Source organism: Biomphalaria glabrata, chromosome 4, assembly GCF_947242115.1.
Source record: "Biomphalaria glabrata chromosome 4, xgBioGlab47.1, whole genome shotgun sequence".
NCBI lineage: Eukaryota > Metazoa > Mollusca > Gastropoda > Planorbidae > Biomphalaria > Biomphalaria glabrata.
In genome coordinates this window covers 44,969,767-44,992,871 of record NC_074714.1, presented here as the reverse complement: position 1 = coordinate 44,992,871, position 23,105 = coordinate 44,969,767, and the positions used below count along the sequence as shown (strand labels likewise).

At 35.7% G+C, this 23,105-nt stretch overlaps 1 protein-coding gene across 1 annotated transcript in view; it reads left to right on the top strand.

Moving 5' to 3' along the window:
- Positions 1 to 22,347, top strand: part of LOC106069885 (receptor-type tyrosine-protein phosphatase T-like) — a 112,492-nt gene extending 90,145 nt beyond the window's left edge. The window contains exons 14-18 of the mRNA XM_056027700.1: positions 9,482 to 9,622; positions 15,239 to 15,349; positions 15,477 to 15,652; positions 15,928 to 16,060; positions 17,864 to 22,347. Of these exons, the coding sequence (XP_055883675.1) occupies positions 9,482 to 9,622; positions 15,239 to 15,349; positions 15,477 to 15,652; positions 15,928 to 16,060; positions 17,864 to 17,932 (630 nt within the window). The 3' untranslated portion in view covers positions 17,933 to 22,347. The remainder of the gene's footprint in view (positions 1 to 9,481; positions 9,623 to 15,238; positions 15,350 to 15,476; positions 15,653 to 15,927; positions 16,061 to 17,863) is intronic.
- Positions 22,348 to 23,105: the final 758 nt, after the last annotated feature.

Here is a 23,105-nt window from a genome sequence, read left to right as displayed (position 1 = left end):
AAACAATTCGTAGATGGATTAAAGCTAATTTAAAATATCTTCAAATACAAAGCATAGCAACGTCCTACAACATATTGTGCAAGAGAGCATATTATTACATAGAAATTAACTCATTTGGATCATTAGAGAAGTATTTAAAATTATAATAACATGCCGTCGCCCTATCCTTTTTTAAAAGATCAACATGATTCTTATATTGACTCTAAATTTTGTTGCCTACAATAACATTAGAAAACAAGTATGAGGTGTGCCAAGTTTTCATCGGATGTTATTAAACAGACATTTTGCTGCTTACAATAGCATTAAAAAAAGTTTTTGGTGTGCCAAGTTTCCATTGAATGATATTAAAAAGACATGCTTGAAATTTTAAATTAACATTTTGAATTAACATTTTGTCAGCAAGAGCATGATCCTTTCTACAATCTTAAATTCTATAAAAATAAAATTCTTTAAATATTGAATTTAGAAAATAGAGATCATGCTTGCAAACAGCTGCGCCCTCTCGAAAAGTGTGCAAAAAGAACACTTTGCTTGATATAGTTGTGCAAAGTTGTTGGAAACGCGACTTTTTAAAAAGCTGCAAGATCTTGTTTTAAACCAGTGGTTCCCAAACTTTTTTGACTCGTAGACCCCTTGCCATGTTTTCTGGTTTTCGGTAGACCCCCCCATATAGGAATTTGTTGTTCTATGATGTAGTCCTTCAAAAATTAAATATTAATTAATTAATAAATTGTCTTAAATATCATCGTAAAAGTTTTCGCAAAGAGCAGTTTCTCATGTATTTCTTGACCTTTCATGTGTGGCTCAAATATTGGGTCAGAGGAACTGTTTTCACTAACAGAAGGGGATAAGGCGAGTAACTGACACCTAAATAAGTAAGCTTCGAGCAGAAATGGCTCATTAGCCCTTGGCTTGCTACCCGCCTAGCAGAAGGAAAACTGAATTCAACACTTTGCTGCCTTGCAACTATACTCAAACATGGGAAAGGTTTTGTGATTACAACCTGAAGAAAAAAAAGGTGCCTGCAGCCCTTAGGCAGTTTGCAGCACACAGCGCTACACCCTGTCAGCACACAGCGCTACACCCTGTCAGCACACAGCGCTACACCCTGTCAGCACACAGCGCTACACCCTGTCAGCACACAGCGCTACACCCTGTCAGCACACAGCACTACACCCTGTCAGCACACAGCGCTACACCCTGTCAGAACACAGCGCTACACCCTGTCAGCACACAGCGCTACACCCTGTCAGAACATAGCGCTACACCCTGTCAGCACACAGCGCTACACCCTGTCAGCACACAGCGCTACACCCTGTCAGCACACAGCGCTACACCCTGTCAGCACACAGCACTACACCCTGTCAGCACACAGCGCTACACCCTGTCAGAACACAGCGCTACACCCTGTCAGCACACAGCGCTACACCCTGTCAGCACACAGCGCTACACCCTGTCAGCACACAGCGCTACACCCTGTCAGAACAGAACCTATGACGCTGCTGATCCCAAACTGTAAACCGGGTATATGTCGTTTGCAAAGAATTACATAAGAAGCTTTTAATTGTATAAATCATGCCACTGATGTATTGTTGCATAATGAAGTTCTTTTAATATCATCAGATGTAGGTTTATGTAAAACAGTTTTTAAACCTACAACGGCTGGTAAAATCAATGTTTTATCTAGAGTGTTTTCTGTATTTTGCTGTAAGTAAAGAGATTTTGTAAGACGCTCACAAACCACCATCTTCTCTATAGGATGTCGAATAGAGATTTTGTTGGTCTATTGTTACGAATGAACAGTGACAGGTAGAGGTCACTATGTGTGACCCCGGCGAGATGACACAGCACCGAGTGTTATCTGGAATCTATGCATGTAAACAAAGACAGGATGGGACGTGCCTCACGTGTTGTTCCAGAGGACGAACAGATTTACGAAGGGGGGCATTGTGACAAATGAACAGTGACAGTTAGAGGTCACTACGTGTGACCTCGGCGAGATGACACTGCAGCAGGCATCCTCTGGAATCGACATGTATAAACAACAACAGGATGTGATGTTTCCTCCCATGTTGTTCCAGAGGGTACTAGCAGTGTTTTTGCAACAATAGACAAGCGATTAGGGACTCTTTATAAACCAGAGAGTTCATGTGAAAAGAGTCAGTACAGTCGTCGATACTGTTCTCTACTGTGCGAGACAGTAGAAGAGAGTGGACTTGAGCCGTTACAGTCGATACAGTCGATGTAAGACGTATACGCTACATGTTACAGTGACGAATTGTTATAGTTATAATTCAATAAAGTTATTTAAAGCTGAAAGTTGAGTCGTCAAGTTCTTTGCAGTGTTTCTTTTATTTGTGTGCCTAGTACATTTAGCCAGAAAATCAGAAATACGTAACACTTTTATGAACTTTATCTTTGAGTGTTCGAAAGTTTTTCAAATCTGTATCTATTTTGTCAGGGTGGCATTGTCTCAAATGATCCTCCAGCGTAATTGGTTTCATATCATCATTAAAGGGCAGTTAGGTAACAGCTTGTTTGAGAAGGAAGGAACGAATCTCAATTTTAAATAATCTACGCTGTACATTTCTTTTTGTTAAACATCAGTTCCATGTAGACAAAATTAAGCTCTTTAAATAAGTATTGACATTAAATACAACAATTTTCTTGTTGAGTTGCAGGATAAATATTTAACGGATTAACTGACGTACAAATCATATATTAGTGTATGAATATAAAAATTAGGTCACGACTCGCTAGGCTTAATAAATATCTATTATCGTAGACCGCGGTGGACATTTAATAGACCCCCAATTAATTTTTTCACTTTCATAGACCCCTTGGAAGTCTTCGTAGACCACTTTGGGAATAACTGTTTTAAACTATGACTGCTCACTACACATGAACACTTCATAGAACAACATCATTTGGAACATCATTTGGAACATCTTTTGGAATATCATTTGAAAACATCATTTGAAACATCATTTGCAACATCACGAAAAGACTCCGCCTGTCTTTCTGGGTGAAATCTTTTACACGTTATTTCTCCCATTGTCAATTCTCGGATCAGGTTGAACCTTTGCACAATTATTCATTGTCGATGACAACACATGAATCAGTCTAAAAAATTAACCAATTAGTCGTAATTAATTGATTTTGTTTTATATAGAAAATTGACTTAGCTAAGGTGAAATAAACCTTATGTAGAGAATAAGGAATTTCTCTAAAAACTTACTAGACTATAAAACCTTCTATTTTCTTTGGAACTTCAAAAAACTTTGTTGCAAACACCTCGGCCTTTCATCGTGAAGGCTGGATTTCGAATTTGTACACATTTCTTTTTAAAAAGCAGCACGGAAACACTTCTCCCAGACACCCTCCCCACCCCTAACTGGTCTCTAAAAATGATTGAACCATTGCGCACTGAGCATGCTATAAGCATAAATAATGTTCTATGCCAAACAATTATTAAAAATATTTCGAATCACACACATTTATTATCGTTCGTCTAGAATAGATTCTAGATGTATTGAAAATTAATGACATGAGATTCAAAATACCTGATGCAATGTCACTCAATATTCTTTTCAAAATTTTACTTGTTTATTTAGTAAACTGATTAGACTTTGTGAAATAAATGTCTCTCTACTCGAATAGGCTTTTGTTATTTTTACTTACAAAGCTTCTATCAACTCACTCTACCTGTATGGTCGAATGTTTGTACACGTTATTTCTTCTATACACAATCTCGGATTAAGCTGAAATTTCGCACAATTATTTCTTTTACCTGACAACCCAAGAATCAATACAAATAAAATTACCGATTAGTTAATTAATAATGGTAATTAATTATTTTGTTGGTTATCGTGAACAAGAGAAAGAAATCGTATTTAACAGATGTGTTGGTATAAGTTGAGTTAGGCCTATTGAGCTTTGAGAGAACTTTTTTTTTTATGCATTAAAAAAAAAACGATCATGTAAACCTTCACCAAGGATAACCCTTCTTCCGTCCCTCTTTCACAACTGGCCCAGACAAGGGATAGGCTCATAGCGCATGGAGAAAGCTAAAAGCTAAGCAAAAAGAAAATTGTAAAAAATAATTCTAATCTAATTTCTAATCTATTTAATATGTTTATGTCTCCAGTGACTTATAAGAGGTTGATACAATTACACTTCATAAAAGCTTTTTTTTTAAAAAGTATTCTCTAACTATTTCTTGTTTAAAGTTCACATTTACAACAACTATGAATTGAACTAGAAATCCAACATGACATGTCCTACGTAGACAAATTTATTTCAAGTCTGTTTAGGATTTGAGGTTCTATGGGCTTGAATTTTTCAATGACAAAGATTCGGTTGACCATATTGATTGACCAGAGGTCATTTCCGAATGCAATTTTTTTTCTGTACGTGTCATGCGCAATGCACTTTATTAACTTCTGCTGCATCAATAATTTTCCATCTGGTCAAATGTAGAAATAGGAAATATTGTGGTGGCGATATGTGTCTCACTTTATTGACATAAAATACATCAGTGATGATAATTATGCATACCGTGTCATTCTGTAGCACAGAAAGGTCACATATTAATGATGACGGTTTTTGGCACCAATATGCGCTATTTTAACAAAGCTTATAGCAACTCACTCTGTCTCTCTATCTATCTGGTAAAAATTGTGAACACGTTATTTCTCCTAAACCTATTCTCTGATCAAGTTGAAACTTCGCACATTTATTCATTGGCATAGACAAGACATGAATCAATAAAAAAAAATTAACCAATTAGACAGTTAAATACTGGAAAATAATTATATTGTTTGTTACCAACAAGGGAGACTAATACTTCAGTTTTCACAGATTTGCCTAAACGTGTTGAGCTTAGTCCCCTTCAGTAATTGTTAACGCAATTTCTCCATCACACATTCTCCTATCAAGTTGCTACTTGAAACAATTATTTATTGTATCGTATACAACACGAATCAGTAAACAAAAATACTCAATTAGTCAATTAAATTATAGTTAACTAGTCGACCGTACACTAATTACATAAAGAAAACGAGAAAAACAAACAAGCGAGCGTTATTCTCATTTCTAAAAGTATATCTGCATTGTTTACATATTTAATATTATAATAATCATTATTATTTTAAACAAATTAAACACGTTGGCATTCAATGTGTTTTTTAACTAACAATTTAGGAGTTACCTTTCCGAAATAAATCTCACACTTGCGTAACTAGATTAAAAACCATTACTTATTTTTCTACTTTAATAAATACTAGTCGACCAGCGGCGTACCATACGCTGCTATTTTGCAGGGCCGGCCTTAGGCCACTGCAACCTATGCGTTCGCAGTGGGCCCCGCACTTTCATAGGACCCTGCGCTAGTTCTAGGTGTATAAATTATTAAATTAAACCATTTTAAAACTTATAACAGATTTACCGCGGCCTCCTGATTTACCAGAAGCTCCTGGAAATCTCCTGAAATTGCAAAATGTACAAAAAGTCCTGGAAATATCCGGAAATTATTAAAATCTTTTGAAATCCCATACAAATTGTCATTTTGGGCTGTCATTCAATATGAAAACGCCACTCCTACGCGCAATAAAAAAAAAACAACAACACGGCATTATGCAATACCTGTAATTGTGGAATCTAGTGTAAGAAGCTTCTCGACATCAAACTAATGAAGAATTACTTGTGGTCAACAATTCTCAAAGATAGATCGAAACATTTGGTAATTTTTGCTATTGAGTGTGATCTATGTAGGAAACAGAATTCTTATGATATACTGTATGACTTCGCTACACGCAAGACTCGTGTAGTAATTCTGTGCGTAAAAAAAAAAAAGAATAAAATGCAAAGACGAATATATTTTCTAATAAAAACTCTTAATTTTCACTTATTATCCGTATCCATACACAAACTGGGCTATCCGAAATCCGTTTCGCGTTGGGCCCAACAGTGGTTAAGTCCGGCTTAGTGACGGATGAATACAGAGTACATTACTTGTTCTCTTTCCATGACTTCTTGGTCATAATGGTTAATTCCGGCCCTGCTATTTAGTGACGGATGAATACTACTTCTTCTCCTCCCCCTCTTTTCTTTTTCACCTCTAAAATTACGTAGGATAACTCTAGTTCGTCCGACTTGCAGAAATAAATGAGTGATCTTTCCATTACTTGGTGTCCAAACTCTTGAGCCATGAAGAGAATTATATATATATATATATATATATATATAAATAAATTATTATATTTGATATCGAATAAGGGAAATAACTTGCACAATAAAGTTGTAAGGGCGGAGTTCTTTCTCATTAGATGAGCTTTGTTTTTTTTTTTTAAAAGCATTTAAAAAAAAATGTTTTGCTTGTTTTTTTTTTTTAAGGAAACGTTTAAGGGCGAAAAATAAACCCAACAATTCGATGAATACGATGTCAGTATTATCCTGCACATAATAATGATAATTATTCTTATTATCCTGTACATACCACGTGACGCTGAGGTGTGGTAAAAGTAGTAGGAAACCTTTTGAGAAATAAAAACAACTAGAAAACTTATGATCATGTCGCCGAGAAGTTATCTCCTGGCGGCCATCTTTCACTTTATCTTCATTTGTTTATCGCTCTTGATTATAAAAGGGGGGGGGGACGTAATTTTTAACCTTGACATCATATTTGAATTTTTAAAAATAAACGCTAACTTCACCCATCCTCTGGAACCGACTTATTACACCTATATAAGCTTTGCTTTATTCCCAGTGGCGTAGCGAGATACCCGCCGGTTGGGGTTCAGGAAAAGAAAGGACGTTTGGCCGGGATCAGCTCCCCCTCCCCCCCCCCAACCCTGTACGTGTGAATTTACCCAACTTGTATCTGAGTGTACATTTCCAAGGGGACACATAGGACATACAGTGGACACATGGTCCTAATGAAGTATAAGACAACACAGTCCTCAAACTTCGTGCAAAACTTCGTGCATTTTGAAAATTCAATGTCATTGGTCAACCATATAACTTTGTAGGTTCCGAGCCATATGCTGAATTTTCGTTTATTCTAAATACTTATTGACCCTAACAAGTGTAGGCACCTGTAGAAATTGTCCTAACGGACTAGAGACAACAACAAAAAGAAAGCCTTGACTAAATGTTTTACAGATTTCACATTACAGAAGAAAATTGTTGATGGTTAAGATCGTTGATAATTTGAGGAGTCGTCGTATCATTAAGTTTCACAGATAATTTATTTTTTCCTAATTTAAGAATAACCGATTGATCGATATTTTTATGTTAAAGTCTAACTACATTTCTCACTTTAAAGAATTTTGTATAAAGGCTGTATCATAATATTAATTCATGTATATTAAAGTGTCTATACATAAATTAATATAAAGTAGAGTAGTCACATAAAGAAAACAACAAAAACAAACAAGCAAGCGTTATTTTCATCTATATGAGTACAATTACATTGTTTACTTATTTATTATTATAATAATTATTATTATTTTAAACAAATCTAACATGTTAGCATTCAATGAGTTTTTTTTACTGACAATTTAGGAGTTACTTTTCCTAAATAAATCTCACACGTGCGTAATAAGATTAAAAACCATTACTTATTTTTATTACGTGCGTAATAAGATTAAAAAGCATCATTATTTTTCTACTGTAATAAATATTAGCTGACTGGCGGCGTAGCATACGCCGCTATTTTGCAGGGCCGGCCTTAGGCCACTGCAACCTATACGTTCGCAGTGTGCCCGCACTTTCATAGGACCCGCGCTAATTCTAGGTGTAAAAATTATTAAATAAAACCATTTTATAACTTATAACAGATTTCCCGCATCCTCCTGTCGATTTACCAGGAGCTCCTGGAAATCTCCTGAAATTTCAAAACATACGAAAAAGTCCTGGAAATACCCGAAAATTATAAAAATCTTTAGAAAACTCATACAAATCTCCTGAAATATATAGACGAAAATTGTCATTTAGGGGTGTCATTCAATATGGAAAACGTCAATCCTACTTGCAATAAAATAACACAGTCCTCAAACTTCGGGCCATTTGAAAATTCAATGCCGTTGTTCAACCATATAACTTTGTAGGTTCCGAGCCGCTTTCCTATACTTCATTAGGACCATGTGTACACTGTATACTGTATGTCCTATGTGTCCTCTTGGAAATGTACACTCAGATACAATCTGCCACCTATATATATAATTCTCTTCATGGTTCAAGTGTTTGGACACCAAGTAATGGAAAGATCACTTTGTTATTTCTGCAAAGTGGGACGAACTAGAGTTACCCCGCGTAATTTTAGAGGCGAAAAAAGAAAGAGGGCGGGGGAGCTTACTTTTATCCACAAGAAATATTCGTAGTTGTGATTCAACTTATGAAAGAACACGAACTTATTCTATTTCATTATAATGTCCATTTGGTCAATTATTGGTCGTGGGCCCGGGTGCAATGAAACTCTACGCTCCAAGTTTGATACGCCACTGTTTAAATTCCAGCTATAACGTTATAAATTGGTATGAATTTAATATACACTGAGTAGAATTATACATTCGCTTAACCCGGATTTTGTTTCGCTGGTGGGGGAATGGTGTCGGGTAAAATTGTGTCTATTTTTGTTAAAATCTATCATTCATTAGTAATTTAAGAGTTAAACAATCGCACTTACGAAACAAGGTCATCAGCTTCATAATGTAGAAAATCGTCTTTAAAAAATAAAATTTCAGTTTGTCTATTCAGCTTGTGAATTCATGGGCAAAGCCTGAGGTGGAACCTGGACACAGATTTCAAAAACGGCTCTAACATTTTTCCTAGATATTTGATGTAAAGATGATGTATATCTTTGGGAAAAGGATTACTAAGTATTTGCCCACATTGAGAAAACTCTAGTTTGACCGTTATAATTTTACAAATCATAAAAAGAAATAATTTAACTTTGGCTAAAAAACTAAGCAATCTTTATCTACGTCTTCTGGTTTTCCAGGTTTGGCTAAGTCTCTAAAATTTCTTTTACTAAAGATCTACATCAACTGTCCAATCTCTTGGAAAATCGTTAGAGCCGTTTTCGAGAAGTTTGTTCACCCAACTAGTTAAGTTCCCCTTTCTGACCTTGCGATCTATAGGGCATATGATGTAAAGCTTATCTTTTTTTGTGCCCTACGGTAAAGGAGGGTGTCATGTGGTCAGCACAACGATCAACCGCCTTTACCTTTACAGGTACCCATTAGACCTGGGTGGACTCAGAGGCGCCCAAAGATCCCGAAATTAAAAATCCCAGTTTTAACAAGGATTCGAAGTCAAGCGCTTTACTGCTCAGCCACCAAGCCTCTTCTATCCACCCAGGTTTCACACTTTTTTTTTGGAACCGATGAAGAGTTTGCAGCTTGAAAAGAGGAATGTAAAAATGATTATTTGTAGGTCTTCTGGCGGTGTTAATATTCATTACGATTGTGTTTATTTTTAGCCAAACGACTGCAGAAACTCTTTCTTGGTGACTCCCATTCCTGTCTCCTCACAGACCATGGACTTTTGGCAGATGATCTTTGATACTGGGTGTCAATGTGTCGTTAGACTGGTGCCTCCCTCAGAAGCTGCCACATTACAGGTATATAGACTTAGTAGTAGTAATAATAGTAAAACAATAGACTTTAGCTGAACATAACCTTGGCTTACAGTGAACTGAACACTGAAGTTATCCGAGGTTTTGACATATAGTCCAACATTAAACACGTAAGACATTGAAATAGAGATTTTCATCAAAGACGAGAAAATAATATGATTTACATTTTCTTGGTGTATCCGGTGTACAGAATAAAAGAAGTTTTGATAAGATTTGTGTTTTTAAATAGGTGTATGATAATTTGCATGCACTTTTTAGCGCTCCAGATTAAAAATGTCTAATCTCTCCTATTTGTATCACACTTTTTCAAATAGAGGAAGAAATAGCTTACACCCTATCACCTACAATGTATTGCAATGGGCAACTAAGTAATTATAATAATAATCTTTATTATCCATAAGGACGTTTGTCCTACAATTTGTGCATTACACCAAACAAAACATTATAACTATAGAAAACCAAAATGTACATTCACACCAGACTCAGTCATAATTTATATGGAAAAAAAAACCAAAAATACGAAAAAACAACAACCATGTTACAAAGACAGTTTATATGGAAACACAAACTCAAAATCGGCCCCCAAAGTGATCTATTCAGGCAGGTAAATAGGAAGGCTTCAATATTTTCCGAAGGAATATCAGAATGAAATTCTATCAAAGGCAAATGACAGAGAAGAATGGAGAAAGAAGTTGTGGTGCCCCAACGGCCCAACAGATTAAGGGATAGGTGAAAGTGAACCTGGCCTAACTAATGTCATATAATGATTATGTAATTGATTAAGTTGTTCTGTAAAAGGTCAATCTCTTATTCAAAGCCACAAAAAAATAATTAATTTATTAAAAAAAATTCCGGAAAAACGGTAGATTATATAAAAAATTCTCCCCTTCCTATAGTTCAGTGTTTTACGGTAGATACCGCGCTGCAGTTCATGCTATAATATAAAAAAAATATTACTTTTTAATTGTTGTTTTACACTAATATGCATTCTAAATATATTTTGTCTCTTTAAAAATAAAAGGAACATTTTTTCTTGACAAAAAATCTAAAACCGTTTGCATAAATGTGTTAAAAATATGTTTAAAAGTAATCTACCTTGCTAGGTAGCGTTCCGCGCCTTTTACCAATAATAGTGAATAGTTGTTTAAATGGTGTATTTTTATGATACAAAAACTGCTTGCATAGTTGATTTTTTAAATTAATTTTTTTTTGTTTTCAGAAAAGAAAAAAAGCCGTGGCATCAGAACTTTGAATGGTCTAAAATATCATAATGTCGGATTATCAATATCTTTTCCAGTTTAAGAGATCTAAACGGGACGTACGGACGGACAGACAGATCACACAAAACGTATAGCGTCTATTCCCCTGTCGGGGGCCGCTAAAAATAATATTAAAAAAAGCGATATTTAAAAAAAAACAATAAAGCAGAATGGAAATAAAATATTGTGAAAATTATTATTATTTATTTTTTAAAAATGTAGTTGGCATTGTTTAGTTTATTTGAAAATCCTTAAACATATTGTTGATGTTGTTATGGAACTAAAAATTTAATTATAATTAAAACCAACATTTTTAATGTTACTTGTAGTTCAATCGAATATGTTGTTACTTAATCATTATATTTGCCTTTATATTAACCAATACTGTGAATTAAAGTTTACATTGAACAGTTTATCTCTTTCGAATTGAGCAATAACCAATCAAACATAAAGTCAACATTAACTAATCGCTAACCCAATCATTTTGGTGAGCTCATTATTGACCCAATCGTATCGATGAATTCAACATTGACTCAATCACGGTGTACTGGGATTTTTTACTGCGGGGTCTTTAGGGCGCCTCTGACTCCAAATGGGTGCTTCACATTAGTTGGGGAAAAGAAAAGTTGGTTGGTCGTTGTGCTGGCCGCCTGACACCCTCGTTTACCGTGGAACCACAGAAACAGATGACCTTTACGTCATCTGCGCCATAGATTAAAAGCTCTAAAAAAAGGAACTTTATTTTTTTTTAAATTGACTTAATCCTTTCTATGAATTCAACATTGACCCAATCGTTTCAATAAAGTTAACATTGACCCAATCATTTCAATTAAGTTAACATTGACCCAATCATTTCAATTAAGTTAACATTGACCCGATCATTTCAATAAAGTTAACATTGACCCAATCATTTCAATAAAGTTAACATTGACCCAATCATTTCAATAAAGTTAAGATTGACCCGATCTATTCAATTAAGTTAACATTGACCCGATCATTTCAATAAAGTTAACATTGACCCAATCATTTCAATTAAGTTAACGTTGACCCAATCATTTCAATAAAGTTAACATTGACCAAATCATTTCAATAAAGTTAACATTGACCCGATCATTTCAATAAAGTTAACATTGACCCGATCTATTCAATTAAGTTAACATTGACCCAATCATTTCAATTAAGTTAACATTGACCCGATCATTTCAATAAAGTTAACATTGACCCGATCATTTCAATTAAGTTAACATTGACCCAATCATTTCAATAAAGTTAACATTGACCCAATCATTTCAATAAAGTTAATATTGACCTGATCTATTCAATTAAGTTAACATTGACCCAATCATTTCAATTAAGTTAACATTGACCCGATCTATTCAATTAAGTTAACATTGACCCGATCTATTCAATTAAGTTAACATTGACCCGATCATTTCAATAAAGTTAACATTGACCCGATCATTTCAATAAAGTTAACATTGACCCAATCATTTCAATAAAGTTAACATTGACCCGATCTATTCAATTAAGTTAACATTGACCCAATCATTTCAATAAAGTTAACATTGACCCGATCTATTCAATGAATTATATAAGAACAAAGTCACTTGCATTGAAACAGCGTTTTTAAATATTTTGCTGGTGGTGTCTCCCCCACCCTCCCTTACGGACACACCTATGATGAAGAAAGCTACATCCTCCATCTCCTTAGCAAACTAGAAGATTAGTGGAGCGCCTAAAATATCGGACCTTGCTAAAGAGGTATCGAGAACAATTCATTCTGACGTATGAAACAGGAGTATAATCGTGTAAGAGGAGTTACTGTCCTACCAGATTTGTGATTGTCATGAGAATCGATACTGTCTCTTTGAATTTCTAGGCTTAAGAGAAATCTCCCTTCCATCTTCAGTTGATTTTCATATTTAAAATAAACAACAAAACACTATTGCTTTAATTTTCTTGGACCCTAAGGACTAGTTTTTGAGGTAAATGTCTGTGTGTAAGGGTGTAGCTTCAAGCAGCTCATCCAACTTATAGGCGTATGTCTTTACCTTCACCCAGTTCTTATAATCAAAGCACAATTTTTTTTTTATTTAAACAAAAAAAAAACTTTATTTAAAAAAAAAACAATTTTAAGCCTTCAATCTCTGTATAGTAAGTAATATATGAGAACACATTATACAATAACAAACGGTGGAAAGATTTAAGGAAGATACTTTTTCACTTCAATTAAAACAATTGCTTCTTGAACATTCAATACACGAAATTGGTTCTGCCTCTCGTTTCCCACGCTATCCCGTTACGGGAATCAATCGTGTTGATGTCAGCTCATTAATATTATTATTATAATTCTAAAAATGAACTTATTTTCATTCTATTCTACTGCCATGGTCGAGTTTTCCTTAAGGGGAAAGAAAATTCATCGTAGTCCCAATTATTATTATCATTATTTTTCAATAAAGAATTACATACATAGCCTAAAACCTATACAATACATATAGTCCTCTGACAGAGAACGTTGAACATTATTCTGTAATTGTTCATTATGCCTGATAATTTAGATTGTTCTTTGGTTCCAATTAGAGATACTTTTAACGAGTTATTATGTCAGTATACCGGGCATGCTACCCTGCCTCATAGTGGCGCTCGGGTGGAAACGATCGTAGGAGGAAACGATTAGGCTAAAGGGTAGCAAAACAAGACTCCCCTGGGGGTGCCTAAGGGGGTGCGAGAGCATCCTTATTGCACTGGGCGTAGTTGTAAAAAGCTCCCACAACAGGCGCCGTTCCTCAAGGAGCCGTTACATAAATGGCGTGTCCTGCAGGGTTAGCCTGGTATAGAAAAGGAAAATGGCAGGGCTCCCTTGCACTCCGTCTCTGGCCGCGAGTCTGACACCGCGCCAGACAGAACAGTGTACACTGGCCGGTGAAAGGAGCTCTTGTTCACTTTTGCTGGCCTGGAGTTCCAAGAGCCAAAGGCTCAACTCTACCTCACAGTTTCAAGAAGACGAAGAAGAATGTCAGTATACATTACCAAAAAAATCAACACAAAAACAACACACAAGAGAACGGTTTCTCAGTTCTGCAGGAGCGTACATAATGTATATTGAATCACAGAAGAATTAAGCTTACTGGTCAGCCAGCAAAATTTCTCGCGGCTATTTCTTATATGCGCGGTGGCTGAGTGGTGAAGCGCTTGGCTTTCGAACCGAGGGGTCTCGGATTTTTCGTAATTATGGAACCACCCATATTTGTTGTTGAACTCAGAGTTTTGGTGGTAACATTTAGTGAGGTTTGGTGGACTAGATTTAAGCAGATCAAGAGTAATAGCATGTCTAGCTTAGCGCCCTAGGAGCAAGCAATCTCCACCTGTGGACACCGAGAGGTCCGAAGTTCTGTTTTGGAATCTCCAGAGACTGAAAATAGTATCTGTCTGTAATCGTTTAATTCAACTTATTTCCGGGAAAATACATGGATCTTTGTGATAGTCTACACTTATTTATTAATTTATTAACTAATTATACACAATATAACGAATATAATTCGTAGCCATACGTAGCCTCCATGCGCTCAAAGAGAACGTATTGCCAGCATCACCCAACGATTCAAAAGACTGATTTCACATTAGTAAATCAACACTCTATATACAGAACAGAACTATAGTAGCAATTTTAACGTGTATATAAAAATAACGACAATAGATTGATAATACGAAGGAAATAGCAAATTTACATATTAGTGACATAATAACCTTATACCAATATGATAACACTTCATGATTGAATTCATTAAATTGTCATTTGTATAAAATCAAAGAATACAAGTGTTGGGTCAATGCTAAGGAATTGTTTCGTACTCACAATCAGAAATTGATCTATTAAGCTAATAGGTTAGCAAACTTTAAAATATCCAGGTTAGTAAAGAGTGTCTTTTTAATAGCAATATAATCTATTAATTTTGTGATGTATAAATGGTGACTTTAGATCCACATATTCCATTACAATGTCATACAAGAACAAAATTGTATAGCGGAAGAGAGTGAAATATCTTCCTGCTAATATTCTAGTTTTTTTCTGAATCACAGACAAGGAGACATTTTATTTAAATTATGCGAATGCAGAGGCGTAGTTGGGGGGGGGAGCAAGGGGGCACGATGCCCCGGGCGCCACCCTCAGCCTATATTTCTATGAGATGTTCATGGAAAATGAGGGAAGGGGGCACCATTTAAGTACCTAGCTCCGAGCGCACATTTCACTCAATACGCCTCTGTGCGAATGTTCTTTACAAAAGTATCTTTTTCTTATCACTTTCAAAATTGTTAAAGCTCTTTGTTTGTCTAACAGCCGGACAAAATGCCTTTAAACACATCCGACTTTCAACTCAGTCTGACGTCACACGCTGCACTCAATGACTACGTGTCTGAGACCAGCTTGTTGTTACGGACCACTACACAGGTATAGATAGATATAAATATAAACATTGGAAATCTATAAGTTATGAACTTTTAATATACTTTTAAAACTTTATAGGAAACGTTTGACACTTTAATTCTATAACTAGATCCCATGTATTGTCTCGCAGGCCCTGGTTCCATTTGATAGTGAACTGCCATCCACACTGACCATACGAGTGTTCACAGTGACTTGGTCCAGCAGAGGTGACGCTATTCCGCCCACAGAATGTCTTTACTCTCTCCACCGGACCATCAGCAACTTTCTGTTGGAGACGTCCACATCACTCATTGCTGTCCAGTGCCGGTCAGTTCATGCTAGCCAGTGGCTAACTCTATTCGTTTAACCATATTTTATATTTCCGGGAAATGTTTTGAAAGATCAACCAACATCTACAGTCAGTATATTTTTTTAATACGTATCATTACACAAAAGAAGCTCTCGAAAAAGTCTTTATTTGTTTTGGGAGTACATTTCTGTACATTAGGGGGTAGCTCTGTATCTCAACTAACAAACGTTATTCAATTAAAAATCATTCGGGGTCAGAAAAAGATAATGTAATATATATATATTTTTTCCAGTGATGGTTGGGGCACAAGTGGTCAGTTCTGTGCTGCATACAACGTGATGGCTAGTCTGGCCATAGACCAATCAGTGGACGTGTACCTCCTGACCAGGACTGTACAGAACCGCATGTCACACACAATGTCACAGGTACATAAGTCACAAAATAATGTCACTCTACGTGTCTCAACAGAGGTGTAGCTATAAAATGGCCTTGAATGACTCCTTTATTACGCCAACACTGGGAGCAGTGAATAGTACGAAGCACGATAGGGAATAATAAAATATGCCCTACTTCTTATCACGAAATGAATAATTCATGTTCTTGCTTATTAACGGATTGGATAAATCTGAAAACACAAAAAAAATTAAATAAATAAATAAAATAGACACCAATAGGGATACACCCAAATATTAAATCGACAGTCCCCAACACATTTGAGGCTCCAATGTCGGGATAACATTTTTCCTTATAAATCTGTCTACCTTAAAAAGATTGTTACCAGCTTCATCTTTTATTCTCTTGAGACATACATGGCAATAAGCAAAGTCCTTAAAGAAACGAAGTAGAACCATACACTATAGATATATATATATAGTCTATGGTCTATGAGCAGAACTAAAGGAGCATGAATTAGTCGGAGAAGTGCAATCGAATTTTTTTTAAAAATTATTTTCTAATTGTCCCAGACTTGCTGAATTTCAGCTCGATAAGTCTGGGAAGTCACGTGCTCCTGACCTGTATGGTGACTTTCATGTATTGCGTACAAGCGCAGGGTTTTAAGTCCAGGGTTTTTTTCGGAGAGGATCGGAACCTCCGAATCCCTCACTCACATAGAGTTTGATGATGTTGATGATTGCTAAATAGTGAAGCACGCTGTATAAGTGCAGTCTCGACTCAGCTGCTTTGTAAGTTACAAAGAAAGCGAGTTAGAGTTATCTTCCTTCATGTCACATCTAGTTTTCTCTGCCCTCTTGGCAGCGGGGACCAAGGCCAACCGGTTCTCAACCCCTTGATTGGAGGGACTTTGTTCGACGGTTAAACTCTGCCATGTCTGCGTTTTTATGGAGTCAGGAGTGTATGATCTCGTGGTTTCGACGAGAAAAAGGATGGTTTTAATTTTTGTCGGTATAGAATGATGAAACCGTGAGCTGGTCTGTTCTAATGCATGTTAATAGAAATGATGGGCTTGATAGTTGAGGGAGACTACCCAGAGACTAAATGGAGTATGGACTTGTATTGGAAGTGAGTTACATCTTGTTGAAATAGCATTTTAGTTTGTTCCTATTAGATGCTCTCCATCCGGATGGAAGAGAATCGCATCCCAAAAGTCATTCTTTATGGGCAACTCGCGTCTGGCTCAAGAAAAACTAGTCGCCCCCACCTCCGAGACGTGGATGTAATAAAACGGGACCTCAAAACAGTGAACATTGATACTGACCATTGGGAAGAAATAGCCCTAGGCCGCACTAGTTAGAGAGAGACAGTGACCAAGAAAGCAATGGACAGTGAAAAAACATAGGCCTCAGCTCTGGAAGTAAAGCGCGTCTTGCGAAAAATGGCCGCAAAAGTGTTCGAGATGAACCATAGTCGTTCTACGACTGAAGGAAGACTGAATCAGCTGTATATGTCACCTAAAGTTGAATTTGTATGTATTGTTCATAAAAGTTATATTTATATTTTATTCACAAAGAGGTTTGTTCAAGTTTTTTGAAGTTCAACAGTAAAAAAATGCAACTACATTGGTTTAGCTGTACAGACAATCTAGATCCCAATCAAATAACAACCATCAACATGCAGTCATCCGATATATTTATTCATATGTTATAAAGTTACCGTTATTTTAAGTCTAGTTATTGAAGTTCATTTTAAAGTTGTTGTTTTTTTCTGTCCAGTTTGGGTAATTGTAAAAATAAAAAATGAATGATGTCTGAATTTTATTTCTATCTTAGAATGAATACAGCTATTTGTACCGGCTGTGTCAAGAATATCATTGCCAAGAAAAGACAACTGTCATATAACATCCGTTATAAGATTTGGAGAACGAAGACATCTGTCGAGTCGGCAACATCTGCCTCTGACATAACCCTAACCCAGTCCCAGACGCCTCTGATATACTAGATATAGCTTTTCACAGACGCCTCTGACATGGCTTGTCCAAGACGCCTTTGATATGTCTCTGATGGTCCGGTAGATCTGATGACTTCTGTTTCTGTGATAAGATCAAGACGGCAAGGGAGAGTATTTGTTTTGGTTTGAATACTCCCCCATTCAACACAAGAGACATGAGCACCCTTAAACATATATCACACACATATTACCACATTTTGGGGTGTTTTTTTTTCTTCTATATTTTGTATTTAATGTAACGGTACAGTAAAAAAGTAAAATTTATTTTGTAATATTTATGGAACGAATCTACGTTTTCGAGATTTTTTATGTCGATTTTTGTAAAGACTCACTTGAGTTTATTATTTTGTCTCAATATTTTATTTATGATATGATTTGTTTGCGATAAATGTCTACCATTAACAACATGTACTCAATACTCTGCACGCGTACATAACAGTAGTCTCCAGACGACACTCCCAGCCTTTTAAACACGTGATCGCCATTTCATTCTGTCACGAGCTACAAACTTCAAATTGAACTCAATGGATCTTCTGCTTGTTACAAAGCTTATATCAACTCTGTCTGTCTGTCTGTCTGGTAAAATGTTTGTACACGTTATTTTTCGGAACAAGTTGAAACTTTGCACCATTATTCATTGTCATAGACGAGACATAAATCAATTCTGAAAAAAATTAACGAATTTGTTAATTATTAATTACTATCGTTGGTGCCAACAGGGGAAATGAATCCTTCATTATTCCCTAAAGTAAGTGTACACAATTCTTCCTCATCCATTCTCGGATAAAGTTCAAACTTTTAACAATTATTGTACCTAACAAAACACGAATGAATTTAAAAAACTATCCAATTATTGGGTAATTTATTATTTTTGCTTGATATCGAATAAGGGAAATAACTTCTACATTTTGGACGGATAGTGTTGTAAGTGATGAGTTCTTTCCCTTAGATTTAAAAAAAAAAACTGAACCATAGAACACCTGGATCAAAATGTTAGGTTCATGTACATATTGAACCATGGTCTTACACGTTATTGTTAAAATAGTCTTGTATGATTTGAAGTGACTCCACGAACAGTGTTACACTACCGTGTGGGCTAGTCAATGCTTGTCTCAGAAGAATTTCCTCAAGGATAATAAAGATATTACTATTATCAAATATTATTATTACTGTCATTTTGCCTGTACATTTTCATCTCTAATTGTGATATTAAATGTTTATTTATGTAGAGTACTAAGACACTAGTTCATCGTATCTAAAACTCATCCAGCAGTGGCGTAGCAAGGGTGGGAGATGGGGGGGGCAAATTTGAAAATCCCTCCGTACCCCCAATTGAGAATCCCTCAAATGAGTGTCCGAAATTTGTTTTAACATTAAATATTACGCCATTATTACATGACATGATGTCCAATGTAAAAATACAGGGGCCCCTAACTCAGAGGTCAAGCCCCCCGGGCCCCCTAAATCCTTAGCTACGCCATTGTCATCCAGACATGTGTCCGTATATTGTTTCATGTCTTCTGCTTGTGTTGAGTCACATGTACAACTTTTGCCCAATACATGACTTACAGAACTGTTCGAATATAATAGCACTGTTTGCACATAACTCATTGTTGAATAGGAAACCGAAAGGTCCTATGATAGTTATCATTTCATTTCATTTTTTTCTTGTCTTTACAATGAAGGAAAAGTTGATGTAAAGCTGAGAGACCAAAACAGCTTGACTACGACTTGGTCACCTAACAAAAAGGCTCGAGTTTGAGTCCCGACTTGAGCAGAGTTGTGTTTTTGGTGAGCGCCTAAAAGCAGCAAGGAAACACCCTCTCCCCCTCTGGTCCACAAAAGAGATTGGACCAGCGCGCGCTGAGCATGGTGTCAGCCTAAAAGTTGCGCTATACAAAAACAGCTTAAAATATTTTTTTTAAAACGTTATTAAAAGGCTACATTTAAAACAAAATTAACACTCTCTATAATTTCTCTATATAAATCTATCACGTGACCAGTGGCGTAGCATCCATGGCGCGAAGGGGTTCAATGAACCCGGTCCCACGAACGTTAAGGGCCCACAGCCGGTGGTGTAGCAACAATGGCGCAAAGGGGTTGATTGCACTTGGGCCCATAACTCTTGGCCAGTTGGGGCCCACATGAGAACTTAGGGATGACACTAAAGAAAAACAAATTGCAATTTTGTAAAAAGTCATGCCATATAGAATCTGAAAGGCTCCCTCAAAATATCTAAAACGTGGCACAAAACTTTATATTAGTTTCAAAACATGAACCATGTGTTTGAAGCTAGAGTTAATATACCAGCAACTGCTAGTACTTAAGTGTAAGGAACTGTTCTCCATCAGGTTTAATGTCATGGTGTTCAGCCCTAAGTGAACGAGGGGACTAGTGTTGCCAGATCGTCCCTTTGTTTTCCCATGTATCTTCATAAACCATTGTTAGTATTAATAGTCTGTTATTATTTTAATGGAGTGGGAAGAAGAGAAAGAGAGTTTGATGTAGAAACTATGAATGTGTTGTATAGAAAATAAGGAAAGGGGCGAGTAACAATGTCAATCAGGGCTAGTGAGGTAGTCCTGATGGTCAAGAATTAATATTTCGACACATCTACAAATTATTCAATTTTTTAAAAAGCTTAATCTGTTTCTTTTATTTTCTGTATTTAAAATACGTAAATTTAAATAATGTGATTCACTTTCGGGAAAGTGTTACTATAAGTGTAAGATATTTCTATTACTATTATTATAGATTTAGGTTAATCACTTTTCAATTGCTTATGAATTAATATTGTGAATTATGAGAACTTACAAATAAAAACCTATAAAAAAAAGCACACAAAAGAGGCATATAAAGAGGCCCAAGGATTCCTATGATAATAATAATAATAATCTTTATTGTCCGTATGGAAATTTGTCTTACAATTTGTGCATTTCACCAAACAAAAATCATTATAACTATAAGAAACCAAAGTGTACATTCACACCAGACTCACTCATAATTTACATGTGACAAAGTTTATATCAGATTGTTCTTATGATGATAAAGCTAAAACTGAATAGCGCAAATTCTGAGATCTCCTTTTAAAGAACAAAAAAAGATATTAACAGACTTAAGAAATGTTATAAAAATAAAAAATATTTTAAGAATTTCTATGACAGAGCAGGTTGGCATCACCTTGTGTTCTTTCCATAAAGCGAGAAACAGCTAAAAGTTTAGAAACAGATGCCCCACTGGTTACTGACTTTGCTACTTAGAAGGCCAGAAAAATGTTCGATCTAGTTACTGTTAAATGATGGAAGTAGAATTAGATTATAGTTTGTATCAATACACCTAGAAGTGCTTTAGGAATGTAAATGTGTAGAATGTAGAACTCATAAAACACTTCTTTATTCAGTGGAAACATCTTTAAGTCGTTTAATTCTGTTCAGAAATTGTACAAACATTGACCTTTAAGACACTAACTGAATCAAACGTAAAGACATTATTACTTATAAAAAAAGGCTACTCTACTTGCATTGGTCTTTTGGTAAACTTACCAATAAATTTAAATTACTCAATTTTTCTGTCTCACTTTACATTCATCTTATTGGGGAAGGGGGCCCACCAGTGGCGTAGCTAGCAATGTGCGGGCCGCACGGGGCATCATTTGACGAGGGGCATCAAGCTAAGGACAAATGTTGTCAGTACAAATTACTTTCGATCGACTGATGACACATTTACGACACACTCATTTGGCAATTTTGTCAATTGAACAAAAGCTGATAAGAAAAAAAAAGATTTTGGTTAAAATTATTGATAAATTGCTAGTAAGAAAGTACTAATATTATTTGTATTATCTTTTTGTAAAATTAATTGTATTCCGAATTAGCGATACCTTAACATTGAATACACATTGATTTAGGAGAAAAAAAATGGATGGTTTACTGTTTCTTTCCTTTTTTTTTGGAGGGCATCATGAGGACCTGTCGCACCGGGCATGAAATGCCCTAGCTACGTCACTGGGGCCCACCAAGATATTCTTGCACCCGGGCCAACGGGTACCTTGCTACGCCACTGCAAGTGACCTATTTTCTATTTTTATTTTTGTCTCTCAAGGTTGTGGGATATCTATCAAAGTCTAAACCTGTGTATAATGATTTATTTGTAAACTTTCTATTACGCCATTCAATTTACGAATGTATGCCAGAGCTTTGCTTGTTTATAACCTACTGTAAGCTGTATACACAAAAAAAATGTTTGTTATCAATGTTGTCTCCAGCCTTCAAACAGAATAAATCCTTTATTTTCTTTGACCATTCAAGTTTCTGTTCTGTTGTACAAGATCTGTTCTATAAGTTTAGAATAAAATTTTGACCAAGATGTTCAGTTTCTCTTTTTCTTGGCAGCGAGATACCTGCCTGTGTTTGTGGTAGGCACTGTCGTCTCGATGGACCCGGATTAGAGATCTACCAGTCGGTACACCCCGTCTTCTTGCGGGAGGTTTGGGCCAGGATGCATTAATCTTCCATTCTGAAGGAACTTTCAATAAATCTAAAACCTAAAATCAAGTGTATAGGGGAACGGAATACACATTTACAGCCATATATTTTAATACTGTAAGACTTTTTCCTTTTTCTATATCAAACATAATTAATTAAATAACCATTAATTAATTAATAAATTAGCTCAATTTTTAAATTGATTCATGTTTTTTAGGAACAAAGAATAATTGTACAAAGTTTCAACTTGATCCGAGAATGGGAAATGTGAGAAATAACGTGTACAAAAGTTGTATTCGACAATCGTTTATTGCACCTAAAAAAACATGAATCAATTTGAAAAGTAAGCAGTTAGTCAATAAATCATTGGTAGTAAATTATTTTGTTGTTATCAAATAAGGGAAATAACTTTTACATTATTGAGATATATAGTTGTAAATGCGGAGCTCTTTCCCTTAGATAAGCTTTGTGTTTTTTTTAAAGGATTTCTAAAAATTTTCTTTTCATTATTAGATCCTAAGATCAAAAGGCGTCTTTATAACAACCATTCTTAAGATCTAGTCTAAACATCAAGTCTAAA